Source organism: Drosophila novamexicana, unplaced genomic scaffold (genome assembly GCF_003285875.2).
Source record: "Drosophila novamexicana strain 15010-1031.04,08,12 unplaced genomic scaffold, DnovRS2.1 tig00000008-arrow-pilon, whole genome shotgun sequence".
Lineage (NCBI taxonomy): Eukaryota > Metazoa > Arthropoda > Insecta > Diptera > Drosophilidae > Drosophila > Drosophila novamexicana.
Window position 1 is genome coordinate 1904865 of NW_020824765.1, and position 12059 is coordinate 1916923.

At 45.9% G+C, this 12059-nt stretch overlaps 5 protein-coding genes across 6 annotated transcripts; 3 read left to right on the forward strand and 2 right to left on the reverse strand.

The window, feature by feature from the left end:
* Positions 1 to 142: 142 nt before the first annotated feature.
* On the forward strand, positions 143 to 800 carry LOC115758653 (actin-related protein 2/3 complex subunit 4). Its single transcript, XM_030699394.1, has one exon. It carries the CDS (start codon positions 225 to 227, stop codon positions 729 to 731), a length of 507 nt encoding a protein of 168 aa, XP_030555254.1. The 5' UTR covers positions 143 to 224; the 3' UTR covers positions 732 to 800.
* A 497-nt stretch (positions 801 to 1297) lies between these two features.
* LOC115761821 (ATP-dependent RNA helicase DDX24) lies at positions 1298 to 4131 on the forward strand. The gene is made up of 5 exons (XM_030703767.1): positions 1298 to 2827; positions 2893 to 3012; positions 3075 to 3527; positions 3588 to 3771; positions 3825 to 4131. The coding sequence occupies exons 1-5, from the start codon at positions 1405 to 1407 to the stop codon at positions 4096 to 4098; spliced, it is 2454 nt and encodes an 817-aa protein (XP_030559627.1). The 5' UTR covers positions 1298 to 1404; the 3' UTR covers positions 4099 to 4131.
* On the reverse strand, positions 4107 to 5558 carry LOC115761832 (sister chromatid cohesion protein DCC1). The gene is made up of 3 exons (XM_030703780.1): positions 5497 to 5558; positions 4300 to 5439; positions 4107 to 4239 (listed from the first exon to the last, which is right to left on the reverse strand). Exons 1-3 carry the CDS (start codon positions 5538 to 5540, stop codon positions 4140 to 4142), a joined length of 1284 nt encoding a protein of 427 aa, XP_030559640.1. The 5' UTR covers positions 5541 to 5558; the 3' UTR covers positions 4107 to 4139.
* A 366-nt stretch (positions 5559 to 5924) lies between these two features.
* LOC115760352 (tetratricopeptide repeat protein 4) lies at positions 5925 to 8400 on the forward strand. Its single transcript, XM_030701645.1, has 2 exons — positions 5925 to 6611; positions 6674 to 8400. Exons 1-2 carry the CDS (start codon positions 5982 to 5984, stop codon positions 7232 to 7234), a joined length of 1191 nt encoding a protein of 396 aa, XP_030557505.1. The 5' UTR covers positions 5925 to 5981; the 3' UTR covers positions 7235 to 8400.
* A 17-nt stretch (positions 8401 to 8417) lies between these two features.
* LOC115760344 (ras guanine nucleotide exchange factor Y) lies at positions 8418 to 11266 on the reverse strand. Of its 2 annotated transcripts, XM_030701635.1 has the most exons (3): positions 11210 to 11266; positions 10661 to 11131; positions 8418 to 10601 (listed from the first exon to the last, which is right to left on the reverse strand). In XM_030701635.1, exons 2-3 carry the CDS (start codon positions 11098 to 11100, stop codon positions 8438 to 8440), a joined length of 2604 nt encoding a protein of 867 aa, XP_030557495.1. In that variant the 5' UTR covers positions 11101 to 11131; positions 11210 to 11266; the 3' UTR covers positions 8418 to 8437. The 2 variants fall into 2 exon arrangements, with proteins under 2 accessions (XP_030557495.1, XP_030557486.1); XM_030701626.1 differs by having other exon boundaries at positions 10661 to 11253.
* Between the last annotated feature and the right edge of the window lie 793 nt (positions 11267 to 12059).

A 12059-nucleotide genomic window follows, 5' to 3' on the forward strand; every position in this document is an offset into this window, starting at 1 on the left:
ACTCTTATAAAATTTATAAAATGAATATTTACCATGCAAAGTATTTATGCACATATGTATAGTTTGGTATTTATTAAAATAGATGGAACCGATATCGATAAGGAATTTTCTATCGATGGCGACTCGATACTATCGTCGTGTGATTCATAATAAAAGAAGAAGGTTAATATACCTCAACACAAACATTAAAACTTTAAACGGAGCATTAAGACTTGTAACACGCCATGGCCGCCACCCTTAAACCGTATTTGACCGCTGTACGGCATTCGTTAACTGCTGCAATGTGTCTGCAGGATTTTCCATCGCAAGTTGTGGAACGGCACAACAAGCCGGAGGTGGAAATTTGTTCCAGCAAAGAACTGGTGCTCACGCCCATCGTCGTGTCGCGTAATGAGAGGGAAAAGGTGCGAATTGAGCCGTCCATCAACTCGGTGCGGGTCAGCATTGCCGTCAAGCAGGCAGATGAAATAGAGCGCATTCTGTGCCACAAGTTTACACGCTTCATGATGCGTCGCGCAGAATCCTTCATCATACTGCGACGCAAGCCAATCGAGGGATATGACATTAGCTTTCTGATAACAAATTTCCATACGGAGCAAATGTACAAACACAAGTTGGTGGACTTTGTCATCAGTTTCATGGAGGAAATCGACAAGGAAATCAGCGAAATGAAGCTGGCGGTGAATGCGCGAGCACGCACATGTGCTGAGGAATTCCTGAAACGTTTTTAATGTTAAGCTGAGCAATATATCACAATAGTATTCCATAACTGATTTAATAAATAAATGTGTTTTCCTGTAGCTCTCGATAAGCTGTTTTAACAATTGTTTAAGTCAATTCTGTATAAGTCACTCATACATGGTATCTTTCGGCAGTTGCAGGCAGCTGGAAAGTTTGAGATATGAAAATGGTATCTTGATATAGATAGGACCCCGCCCCAAACTATGTCGGGTTGACGGACACATTCAGTTTATAATAAATATGTGGGTAGTTTATTAATTATAACATAAAGGAGTATGTCTTTATGGCGTTGTAATAGGTAAACGAAAATTGTATTTAGATCAATATTATATTAAAGGTTATATGAAAACATGAAGACCTCCCACGGTCATAAAAAACCGAAGTATTGTTATAAGTAAAGGTCATAAATATCAGCAAACTAACCTTGGTTTTCGACAAAGACAAAAATACATCTCGGATTTAAGCCTAAAAGCTTATTTATTTTCTGTTAATATTTGTTAAACATTTACAATTCACAGCTTTCAAAATTTGCGCCTTTTTATGCTATACACGTTGTTCAACACTCACATAGCACATAACAGCCCTGTCCAATAGAATATCAACAAACGAAACACGCGGACTGCGCCAGATCGAACTCTGGGCTCAAATTCATTTCATGTAAAAATGGTAACGATAAAAGGTAAAAGTAACTCAAATGCAAAGCAAAAGAAAGTCAAAATAGATAACCCAGCTACGAAAGCAAAAGGCTGGCAGAAGGTGAAAATCAAGGGCCACGTGATATCCAACGACTTTACCGGTTACGAGGGCCTGATTGGCCTTGAGGTGCTGAAGGATTACGATGCGGCGCTTGTGAAATCAACACAGAAACAGAGTGGCACGAGGGGTAATGAAAAGAACAAAAAACGCAAGCAATCAAAACCCGAGGATGATTCAGAACCTTCCACTACCGATGACGAAAGCGATAGCGAAGCTGAGGATGAGACTAGTAGATCATCAAAGTCTAGTAAGAAAGCTCGCATGGCAGAGCACCGTGCACAGCGCATTCAGAAGCAGCGGGAGAAGCGTGAAAAGCGTAAGGAACTGCGAAAACAAAAAAAGGCTGTACCTAATTCAGAGCCCAAGTCAACCAATTCAAAATTCACACCAAATGAAGAGTATGCGCCTGATCGCTTTGCGCTGCTTCGACCGCCGGCGCCGGATGGCGACGACTTGGAGCAGGCAAGCTCCGGAGACGAGGAAGTGCCACAACTTATACCCTGCAACCCGCAAGATGAGAAAGATATGACGAAATGGAATGGCATGGGCGTGCCGGCACCAATTATGCGCGCCTTGGCGGAGCAAGGCTACGAGGCGCCCACCCAAATTCAGGCCATGACCCTGCCTGCTGCTATACATGGCAAGAAGGATATACTTGGCGCTGCTGAAACTGGAAGCGGCAAAACACTTGCCTTTGGCATACCCATACTTTCGGGCATTATGGAGCTGAAGCAGCGCAACGACGGCTCAGGTATTCGCAAGGCGCCGAAGGTTAAAGGGACTCAACAAGTGGAAGGGCCGCCACAGTCTAAGGACAATCACAACCACGAGCTGACACCGCCGCCAGAGGAGCTGGACTATGTGTCTGGTGCCAGTGACGAAGAAAGCGATGCTGAGGAGCACAACCAGGGCATGGGTCGTCCACTCTACGCTGTGGTGCTGACGCCCACCCGTGAATTGGCCGTGCAGGTGAAGAATCATCTTGTCGCAGCGGCCAAATATACGGGCATTCGTGTGGCAGCCATTTTTGGTGGCCTATCTGTGGCCAAGCAAGAGCGCGTGCTGCGCCAGTGCCCCGAAATTGTGGTAGCCACGCCGGGTCGTCTCTGGGAACTGTATGCGCAGGGCAATCAGCACCTGAACAAGATTGAAAATGTTAACTTTCTGTGCATAGACGAAACCGATCGCATGGTGGAGAAGGGTCACTTTGAGGAGCTGCGCAGCCTGCTCAAGGTACTCAACGCGGATGGGGACCGCCAAAAGCTGCGCCAGAACTTTGTGTTCTCCGCCACATTAACGCTCGTACACGATCTACCCGAGCATATGCAAAGTAGGCAGAAAAGAACTGAAATTCCAAAGTATATTTTTAATTCATCAATGGCTTTATACTTGTAGAACGTAATCTGGCTAAACGTCCCAAGTTTGTCAAGCAAACGGTGGATCAAAAGATTGAGAGCTTAATTGAAGAGTTGGGCATATCGCAGCCCAAGATTGTGGACATTACCAGCAGTCAACGTAAGTGGCCAGCGCCGTTTCCAAAAAATTTCTTTCAGTATCACTTAAAACTTATCTTACAGAAACGGCACAAACACTCACCGAAAGTAGGCTGCTGTGTGCAATTGATGAGAAGGACTATTATCTGTACTATTTTGTGCAACGTCATCCTGGTCGAACCATTGTCTTCTGCAACTCCATTGACTGCGTTAAGCGTCTGGCCACGCTGTTCGGTTTGCTGGATTGCAATCCATTGCCACTGCACGCCAACATGATACAGAAGCAGCGCCTAAAAAATCTGGAACGCTTTCGTGATAGTCCGATGGGTTTGCTGATAGCCACCGATGTGGCTGCCCGTGGTTTGGACATACCCAATGTTGAGCATGTGATACACTACCAAGTGCCACGCACCAGCGAGAATTATGTGCATCGGTCGGGTCGCACGGCGCGTGCCAATAAACATGGTATAACGGTCATGTTTATGGAACCTGGCGAGGTCAAGACATATGTAAGGTTATACAAAACCTTGGAAAGAAGTAGGTGGCTGACATTGAGTGTGGTCGGTATGTTGATTCAACAAAACCTGTTTCTTGCAGCCGAGGATCTACCTCTTTTTCCAATCTCTGAGCGCTTTATGGGATCGGTCAAGGAGCGGGTTAATCTAGCACGTGAACTGGACAAAGAGGAATTAAAGCTGCGACGCACACAAAGCGAGGAGGGTTGGATGAAAAAGCACGCCGAGGAAATGGACATGATTATTGATGGCTATAACGATGAGTCGTATGTAAATCTGTTTTGATATTAGCCAATACTCTAATCCGCTTACCTTACAGTGGCAGCGATCAAGACGAGGATCCGTTTATCATTGAGAGGAGACGCAATCGCGTGCATGTGGATACAGTACGTGCACAACTAGCCGCCCTGCTATCGAAGCCTATTTTCCCCAAGGGTTTCAGCTTTAAATATCCCACCAGCACGGGTCAGCTTCTCTCAGGCTCAGATATGGCTACCAGCAATGGGAAGAGTGCTGTCGAAACAATGAAGGCGGCCATCGAGGACATGAAGCTTGCCAAGAAACAGCGCAACAAACGCAAACGCAATGTATAAACTAATATAACTTAGTTTACTGTACAAATAAATTGATGTATTCAATGCTTTGAAACAAAGTATCGTATGCCACCCTCGGTAAGAGAGCGAGCGTGTTTGGCCAGTAATGTGGACACAGATAATGTAGGCGTGGTAAAGCAGCTGCAGAAAAAAATTGACAAGCATTAGATGGCGGCTGACACGGAAAGATCATCTGCTTACTCTATGTACGGCTCCATCTCATCCATTGTCCACTTGCGTTTTGTTTTAAACAAGGCACGCATGCGATCGTTAATATTGGATGGCAGCTGCTCCTCGGCTAGGGAACGAACGCATGGTTGTACACCTTCCCTGTCCAAGATGCCTAAGCCCCGCAGATACTCTAGCTTACAGGTCATTCCTTCGGGCAATGCATCCTGCCAGGTGCACATGAACTCCTCGCTGCGAAAACGCAGGCCTGGCTGTAGAATGTTCTGTGCCACAATGCGTGCCACAAGCGACTCCTGGTATCTGAACTTGTTAGGGCATCGATCACTTGGTTTTGTGTACACATCAAAAAGCCCAGCCACAATGGGTTCCGGAGCAATGCCTTGCAGTGCGTAAATTGTCTCTTCACGTTCCACCTCATCCAGAGCCCAGGAATTCTCGCTTATCACGCCAAGCATTAAATTGATAATGCGATATTCGTACTCGTAGTCCAGTATACGTATGTGGCCATCGAATTCCAGAGCCCTGTACTGGTTTAGCCCTTCAACAAACTGGGCACGACTGCACTGGACTGTGTCCAACAGCTGCTGGAAACTGAACAGCAGCTTGCGCTCAATGCAGTACTCGTTCTCTGGCCCGGAGTAGCGTGTTAGCTGGAGCAGTTCACCTAGCTTGCGGTAACGTGGGCGTATTTCGCGGCATTCGAAGTATTCGTGGAATATCGTGAGCACCTGTCTCTGTTCCAAAGTGCGCGGCACATCCAAATCATCATCGGCGCTGTCGTTGAGGCTGCGCTCTAGTGACGTATTGGCATTGCCCGTACGCGGACTCTTCAGTGGGGAGGTACTTGTAGCTGCTGCAAACTTTAATTCCGGCACCAACAACAGGCTATTTGAGATCTCGGCGCCTTTAACATCGTATGTGCGCTCGTCCGTGCAAAGCACAACTTTTTCATGCAGGCCGCCTTTGAAATGCAGCGTCTGACCGGTGCGGATCTGTTGCAGCATGTGCTCGTCTAGCTCCAGTAGCCGCAAATTATCGCTGACCACCTCGGCGCCGGGATAGTACAAAGCCTGTGTGAGTTGTGTGAGCTGACGTTCGTCCATTTTCGCATGCTTAACAATAGCCTTAACGTCTTCCGCGGTCCGCACATAGCTGGAAACAGACATGATCGAATGATATCATGAGATTTGTCTTTGTTTATAAACTTACCGCTGCGGAGCATTTTCATCCACTTCCATGTCTTCCAATTCCATCTCAGCTGTTGCGCGCCAAAAATTCTTCATTCATTGCAGTTGCAATAAAGCGTTGCCACACTGTTTTATACTTTCGTGGCAATTTTTGCCTTTTTTAAAACCCATACAAATATATGTATAAAGTATTTTCATATAAAAACAAAATTACTATTAAATAACAAAAAAAATCAATTGTACAATTGGAAAAATAAATAATAATTTGGTACATTGTTATTAACTTAAGATAAATTAGCATCGTTGAGGTTTTTTACTAGTCACTTCTACAACATTTTAAATTAATCGCCACTGGTAAGCGCAAATTAGTGTGACCGAAGGAAAGAACGCCAAAAACAACGATATTCGATATGCGGAAAAATACCGCATCATTTCGATATATTTTGATAGATTATCGACAGCCCTTATACGCGCACAGCATGTGCAATTGGTTAGTAAGAGAGAGAAATGGAGAACCTGGCGACGAAAAAGAACTGGACAGATGAGGAAAGGCTAGAGCTCGCTGCGCAGTTGGATGCTCAGCTTGATGAATTTATTGATGGCTTGGAGAAGAAACGCTATGAGGAGGGATGGCCGGAAGATCGCTGGCAGGAGGAAATGGACAAGCATCCGTTTTTCATGAAACGAACTCCACAGCCAGGTGATGAGGTGCACCCGATGTTTGAGGGCCTACAAAAGCTCAAATATGATCCGGAGGAGAACACACTGGAAGAGCTAGCACTCAATTACAAAGAGGATGGAAACTTTTACATGAAGCACAAGAAATTCCGCATGGCCGTATACTCTTTTAGCGAGGGCATCAAAACAAAGTGCGAGAATCCCGATGTCCTGGCCGTGCTGTACAACAATCGCTCGGCGGCCCACTACTTCATCAAGAATCATCGTTCCGCGCTAAGCGATGCACAGCGTGCCCTATTCTACAAGCCGGACTACACCAAGGCGCGCTGGCGCGCCGCACAATGTGCCTATGAGCTCGAGAAGTTCGATGTGTGCACCCAGCTCTGCGAGGAGTTGCTCGAAGTGGACATTGATCACAAGGATGCCAAGGCGCTGCTACACAAGAACAAAATGAGAAAGGTGAGTTTCAATAGTGAAGGGCCACAAAGAAATGCATAACATTGTACACTCACCCACACCAGCTTGATGCAGAGCGCAATCAGCGCAAGGAAGCTGCCGAATCCAAGCGCCGTTTGACACGTTTCCTCAAACTGAGAGATGCCTTGGAGCAGCGTGCCACTAAATTCGATGATCAGCCAATTAATAAACGTCCAAATATTACCGAGGATCTGTTGCGTCCCAAGTTTCTGCCACTCGAGGATTATCCAGTGCATTTGGATGATGATGGCAGTACCCTGATTTGGCCCGCCGCCTTCTCCTATCCAGAGTTTCTACTCAGCGATTTCCAACAGCAACTGCCAGAGACGGCCACCATGCTGGATTGCCTTAACACGCTCTTTGCCGAGCCGCTGCCCTGTGATAAGACGTTAAGCTATCGCCCAGACAATGTCCATGTCTACTATGAGAACCGCAAGGCTGGCTGCGTGCACAAGGTGACGCTTAGCAAGACACTTCGCGAAATTATAAACGAGAAGGGCTTCTTCGTCTCGGGCGGCGCTTTGCTTTTCTATGTGGTGCCCAAAGACACGCGCATCGAACAGGAGTTTATCCATCAACAACGACGACCTCTGGTCTACAGTTGAGTGGAGCGAAAGAATCTTAGTTATTGTTTCTTGTACGTGAACAAAGCATTGATTAAGTTTTATTGTTATTAACTTTCATTTGTATAAAGTTTATTATATATAAGTCACGGTACAATTGAGCCTTAATTGCGCTATAAAGAAGCTTTTTCAATATCCATAGTTAATATCCTTGCAGAAGAAGCTAAAACGCCTTATGTCGCTATGACACATATTTTTATATGGTATAATAAACATTTCTTTTGTATAATCTGGACTTTTTCAATTCTTTATCCAGTATTTAAGGAGTAGGATGCATGTATATCGCTTTCGTAGCGCGGCGGGCTAAATGAATGCACTATGAGCTCGAAAATCCTGGAAGATCTGAGCTTGGCGCAAATTACAGAAGCATTTGCAGCATAGATACATATGACCCGACGAAGCCGGGTAATTTCTTCTAGTACTACATAAGTGTATATATTAAAATTAGAACATTTTCGGCAGGGGCCGAATTATCTTTTCGCGTATTCTAACTAATTTAGTTTAACAATTTGTTGATATGTTTGCAAAGCCAAAAAGCGTAGGGCGGCCACTCAAAGCGGTTAACATTTTGACAAGCACTTGCCGGGATTATGTTTAAATAATTTAACTAGATTAGTTCGAATATAAATGAATGTGTTGTAAATGTAAAGCGTTTATCGGCAAATATGGACTTAATACTAGCGCACATTTTAAAATTGAGCTGAAGGATTTGAACAACCGAAGCCTAAAGCAGCTGCCTTAACATCTAAATAAGCTAATTTCGTTTGTAGAATAAGTCAACAATAGTTTGTGTATATATGAATAAAAGCGTTTCAATATAACTCTATAATTGAGCATTCTTAGATCTGATATTTTGACATAGACACGCGTTCGCATTTGTAGACAAAAAACCAAGAGACACAACATCGGATATCAGATATGGAATATACTAGTTTCATGAATGATATGATTTGCTTATATATAGGTGTACTTATTTGTAAGCTAAGCAATAATATTTTGTGGCAAATCAGACCAATGCTAGACTAATGCTGCATTGAGAGCGTATTTGATACAATCGTACTAGGTAAAAGCTAAAACTTAAAACACATTTAGAGGCGGCAAATCACATGCGAGAACATAAATACTAGCGTTTACATTTAACTTAATGCTACCTACTAACAAGAACAACAACAAACATGCTTATTGCTACTGAGGCGATGCGGGAGCAGCTGGTGTCGCATTCCGTTGGAGCACATTATTCAGACGCATCTTGAGCGGCGAGAAGTCAATCTTCTTGAAGCGCGGCAACGAGGCAAACTTCTTCAGGCTGTTGGACGGCGGCGCCAACTGCTGCAGCTGCTGCTGCTGCAATTCGTTGGGCGTATTGGACGCCGATTGGGATTGGGTCATGGCTGCCTTTAGCTGCAGCTGCTGCTGCTTGGTGGGCGAGTTGCCAAACTTGGCCAGCGTGGCATATTTTTGTAGCATGCGCGTTGCACGCTCTGCTGCCTGATAGCAATGCTCGTACTCGTCCTCCAATTGACTCGATTTCGATTTGGATTTAATGCTGGTGCTGGCCTCGGGCGCTTGGCCGTCGTCAAACTTGAAATCAATATTTTGCAGCATGACCAGCTGCAGCAGTTCCTCCTCGCCAACGTTCACGGCCTGTAAATCGTTATTGTTATTGTTGTTGTTGTTGTTGTAGTTGCTAATGCCATTGCTGGCGCGCTTTGTCGGATGGGTGACGACATAGACACCCTCGGAGATTTTGTGGGCGGCAGTCTTTTTGTTAAAGTCTTTTTTAGTCTTGGCTAACGCCGATGAAGTGCTTGCAGGCTGGCTTGATTTATGCCGCTGCTCGATAATCTGCTGGGGTGACGATATGTACAGATTCTCCTTGCGTTCGCGACGCAGTTTGGCGCTGACCAAATGACGAACTCCCGGCGCTGCCTCGGCGCTGCTGGGACTACGGCGCTTGGACTTGACCGTGTCACAGCTGTTCGGATAATAGGACGGTATTTTATCATCGACGCTTATTATGGACTTGCGAGGTGTCTGATAGTAGTCCTCATCCTCCTGTCCAGACTTCTCGGCGGTGGGCGTCTGTTGCTTCGGCGGCAGCGCTGGCAACAGCGGCGATTCGGTGGGTGTGCTGGTGCTCAGGCCATAGCCCAGCCCGAGCGGGTGCTGCTCAAGCTCCTGTGACGCCTTTACTGCCAGCAGATTCTCATAAAGATGCTCGGCTAAGACGCTGTTGCTATTGAGTGAAGTGATGTGCATGGACTCATAAATGTCGCTTGTATCGTTTTGTGCCGCCTCAGCTGCAATTGGCGGCTCGGCAACGTTTGTCGTTTTGGCCGCTTGTTCGTCGGTGTTGCAGCTGCTCGTGGATGAGCAGTAGGAACCCGTTGAGTAGCCGGATGTGGTGGATGCTGTGCTGCCGCTGGGCTTCTTTTCAATCGCCGCGTTGCTGCCGCCGCCGCCGGCTTTCTTCTGAGCGATGGGCGCCATGACGCAGTAGCCATTGAGTTCTTCGACCAACACATTCTTATTTCGCTGCTGGATCTGTGAGACGGCGCCGTTGGCGCCAATCAGATTAATGGTGGACGTATTGCAGGCGGAGAAGTTAAAGTTGTGGGGCAGCTGCTCGGACACATTCAGGCTCGCCAGCGAGTCGGCCTTGCTCAGTTGGCCTGCGATTTGGGCGAGCAGCACATGGCGTGAATCGTGCTCAATGGCCGAGTCCTCGAGGCTGATATTCAGTTCATCGCTGGACAATGCCTCGCCAAAGGTGTCCAGAAAGTTGAGCTGCGACAAATCTGGGCTCGAAAAGCTGTTACGATGTGCGTTCTTAAGGTTGGATGTTCGTTTCACAGCTGGCGCTGGTTCTGGTGTCGGTGCATTTTCGTACAACGCCAACTGTTGCTGCTGCTGCTCTTCCTGCTCTTCCGCTGCTTGCCCGGATGGCTGGAGCTCACCGACGCTGGCGCTGCCCGATCGACGCTTTTGGCCAAAGAAATTGTCCAACATGTTTTTGTATTTTTTCTTCTTGGCCAGCTCAGACTCGGGATTGGTGCTAGAGCGCGGTATCTCACCCGGCTGGCATTCAAACGTGTTGATGCGTTTCCGATGCGCTGGCAGAGGCGGCACCACAGGTGGCTTCTCCGCGACGGCTGCAGACGGACAAACGGACGCCAGGTTCATTTCCTCGTAAATGCCTGATGCAATTGATGCGCGTGAGATGCGGCTCCCGTCAAAGATTTCCTCATAGATCTGCGAGACGCGTGCGGAAAACGAAAAGTTACTTGCGTCCAGGTCAAAGCAAAAGGATTCGGGCACGTTTGGCAAGGGGCGCAGTGCCTTTTGGGCGCTAAAATTGTCAGTTATTTAATAATTTAACATTAAAACCTAATATGCTTGAACTCTAACCTTGTGTCACGGCTGAATCTGCGCTGCTCCAGAAAGATCTGCCTAAACAATTCAAGATTTTTGATCGACTTTTTGATCCACTTCATATGCCGACGACAGGCAACCTCCGTTTCCAGCGCAAAGTATATGAAACAATCGCGACGATTCTGCGTCCAGAAGAGCCCGTACGAGTGCTGCTTGGTGCGGGAGGTGGCCAGGCTGATGTTCACCCCGGGCACATTGACCGAAACGCTCAACAGTTTTTGTTGTTGCTGTTGTTGTTGGGGCTCCTCATCGGTAGCCAGGCTCTGAAAGCTAAGGCGCAGAAAGCACGGCACACACTTGATGGCCTCGATCTTGACCAGACATCTGGTCCATGTCTTGTACCGCAGCGCAATGGCGCGCTTGTCATGTGTATCCAATTTGACGTCCATGCACATAGATATTTCATTGTGATCCATTTTTTAGGGGCTCAGTGGTTAGTGTGTGCGTCTGTGATGTGTATGGGTGTTGGTTTGTGATGAATGGATAATGAAATTACTGATTTTTGGTTGCGTTTTATCACTTTACATGTTTTCTTCGATTTTTTTTCGTTTTACTGCTAATAACGGCGAGGGTGGAGCCAAGTGTTGCCCAAAAACACATCCAAGAAAATATAATGAGTATACATTGGCTCTAGTGATGGACGATATATTTGCCTTATACGTGACCGGGCAAACCATAAAAATATACAAGTGGTATTTTTAGCGAATTGAACTGCGGTCACACTATCAGCAGTTTTGTGAATTTTCTGTGGAACGTTGACGTTTCTGTCGTTTATTCCGAATCAATCATAACGTTCGTGTTAGAATACGAGTTCGCGTCTCTCAACAAAGATATATAATTGCATAAATAAATCAAAGACGTGTCTTCGTCAATCATTAAATCAAAGATTCGTAAACATTTTGAAAGCCATTTCGGTTTCGCACAATTTACGCAACGAAAGCAGCTGCGTCGACAACAGAAGGCAGCGGCAGAAGTTGCAAGAAGGCGGGGTAACAGTCCAAGAAGCAGCAGCGCAAAGCGAAATCAAAGTCTGCGCATAGAAACAAAATATATAAAATAGAAAAATAGCCGAGAGTGTGTAATTGGTCGCAGTTGATAAAAAGTTTCGAAACCGTTTGCTAAAAATAGATCAACATGGCGCGCTTGAAACATTTCTAATTTTATTAAAACAACATATATTTCAAATAAAGTGTGCGAAAAAAAACTAAAATACCTTGCATTTTGTGGGTGAGTAAAAGGTGACAATATACATATTTATAATTTTTTTTCAGCGGCGCCTTCTCCACACGCTGCATGCGTGGGCGTGAATCATGCCTGCATATATGTAGTAATTTTCGCACTTTGTTTTTTTTTTTTGTTATTCACGCACACTTGT

Excerpts from the sequence above, each read along its gene's own strand:
- LOC115758653 (XM_030699394.1), top strand. The coding sequence starts at position 225 with ATGGCCGCCACCCTTAAACCGTATTTGACCGCTGTACGGCATTCGTTA.
- LOC115761821 (XM_030703767.1), top strand. The coding sequence starts at position 1,405 with ATGGTAACGATAAAAGGTAAAAGTAACTCAAATGCAAAGCAAAAGAAA. Across the intron at positions 2,828-2,892 it reads TCTACCCGAGCATATGCAAA|AACGTAATCTGGCTAAACGT; the intron begins GTAGGCAGAAAA and ends TTATACTTGTAG. Across the intron at positions 3,528-3,587 it reads ATACAAAACCTTGGAAAGAA|CCGAGGATCTACCTCTTTTT; the intron begins GTAGGTGGCTGA and ends TGTTTCTTGCAG.
- LOC115761832 (XM_030703780.1), bottom strand. The coding sequence starts at position 5,540 with ATGGAATTGGAAGACATGGAAGTGGATGAAAATGCTCCGCAGCG. Across the intron at positions 5,440-5,496 it reads GATGAAAATGCTCCGCAGCG|CTATGTGCGGACCGCGGAAG; the intron begins GTAAGTTTATAA and ends GTCTGTTTCCAG. Across the intron at positions 4,240-4,299 it reads GAGATGGAGCCGTACATAGA|CTGCTTTACCACGCCTACAT; the intron begins GTAAGCAGATGA and ends TTTTTTCTGCAG.
- LOC115760352 (XM_030701645.1), top strand. The coding sequence starts at position 5,982 with ATGGAGAACCTGGCGACGAAAAAGAACTGGACAGATGAGGAAAGGCTA. Across the intron at positions 6,612-6,673 it reads ACAAGAACAAAATGAGAAAG|CTTGATGCAGAGCGCAATCA; the intron begins GTGAGTTTCAAT and ends CACCCACACCAG.
- LOC115760344 (XM_030701635.1), bottom strand. The coding sequence starts at position 11,100 with ATGGATCACAATGAAATATCTATGTGCATGGACGTCAAATTGGATACA. Across the intron at positions 10,602-10,660 it reads AGATTCAGCCGTGACACAAG|CGCCCAAAAGGCACTGCGCC; the intron begins GTTAGAGTTCAA and ends TGACAATTTTAG.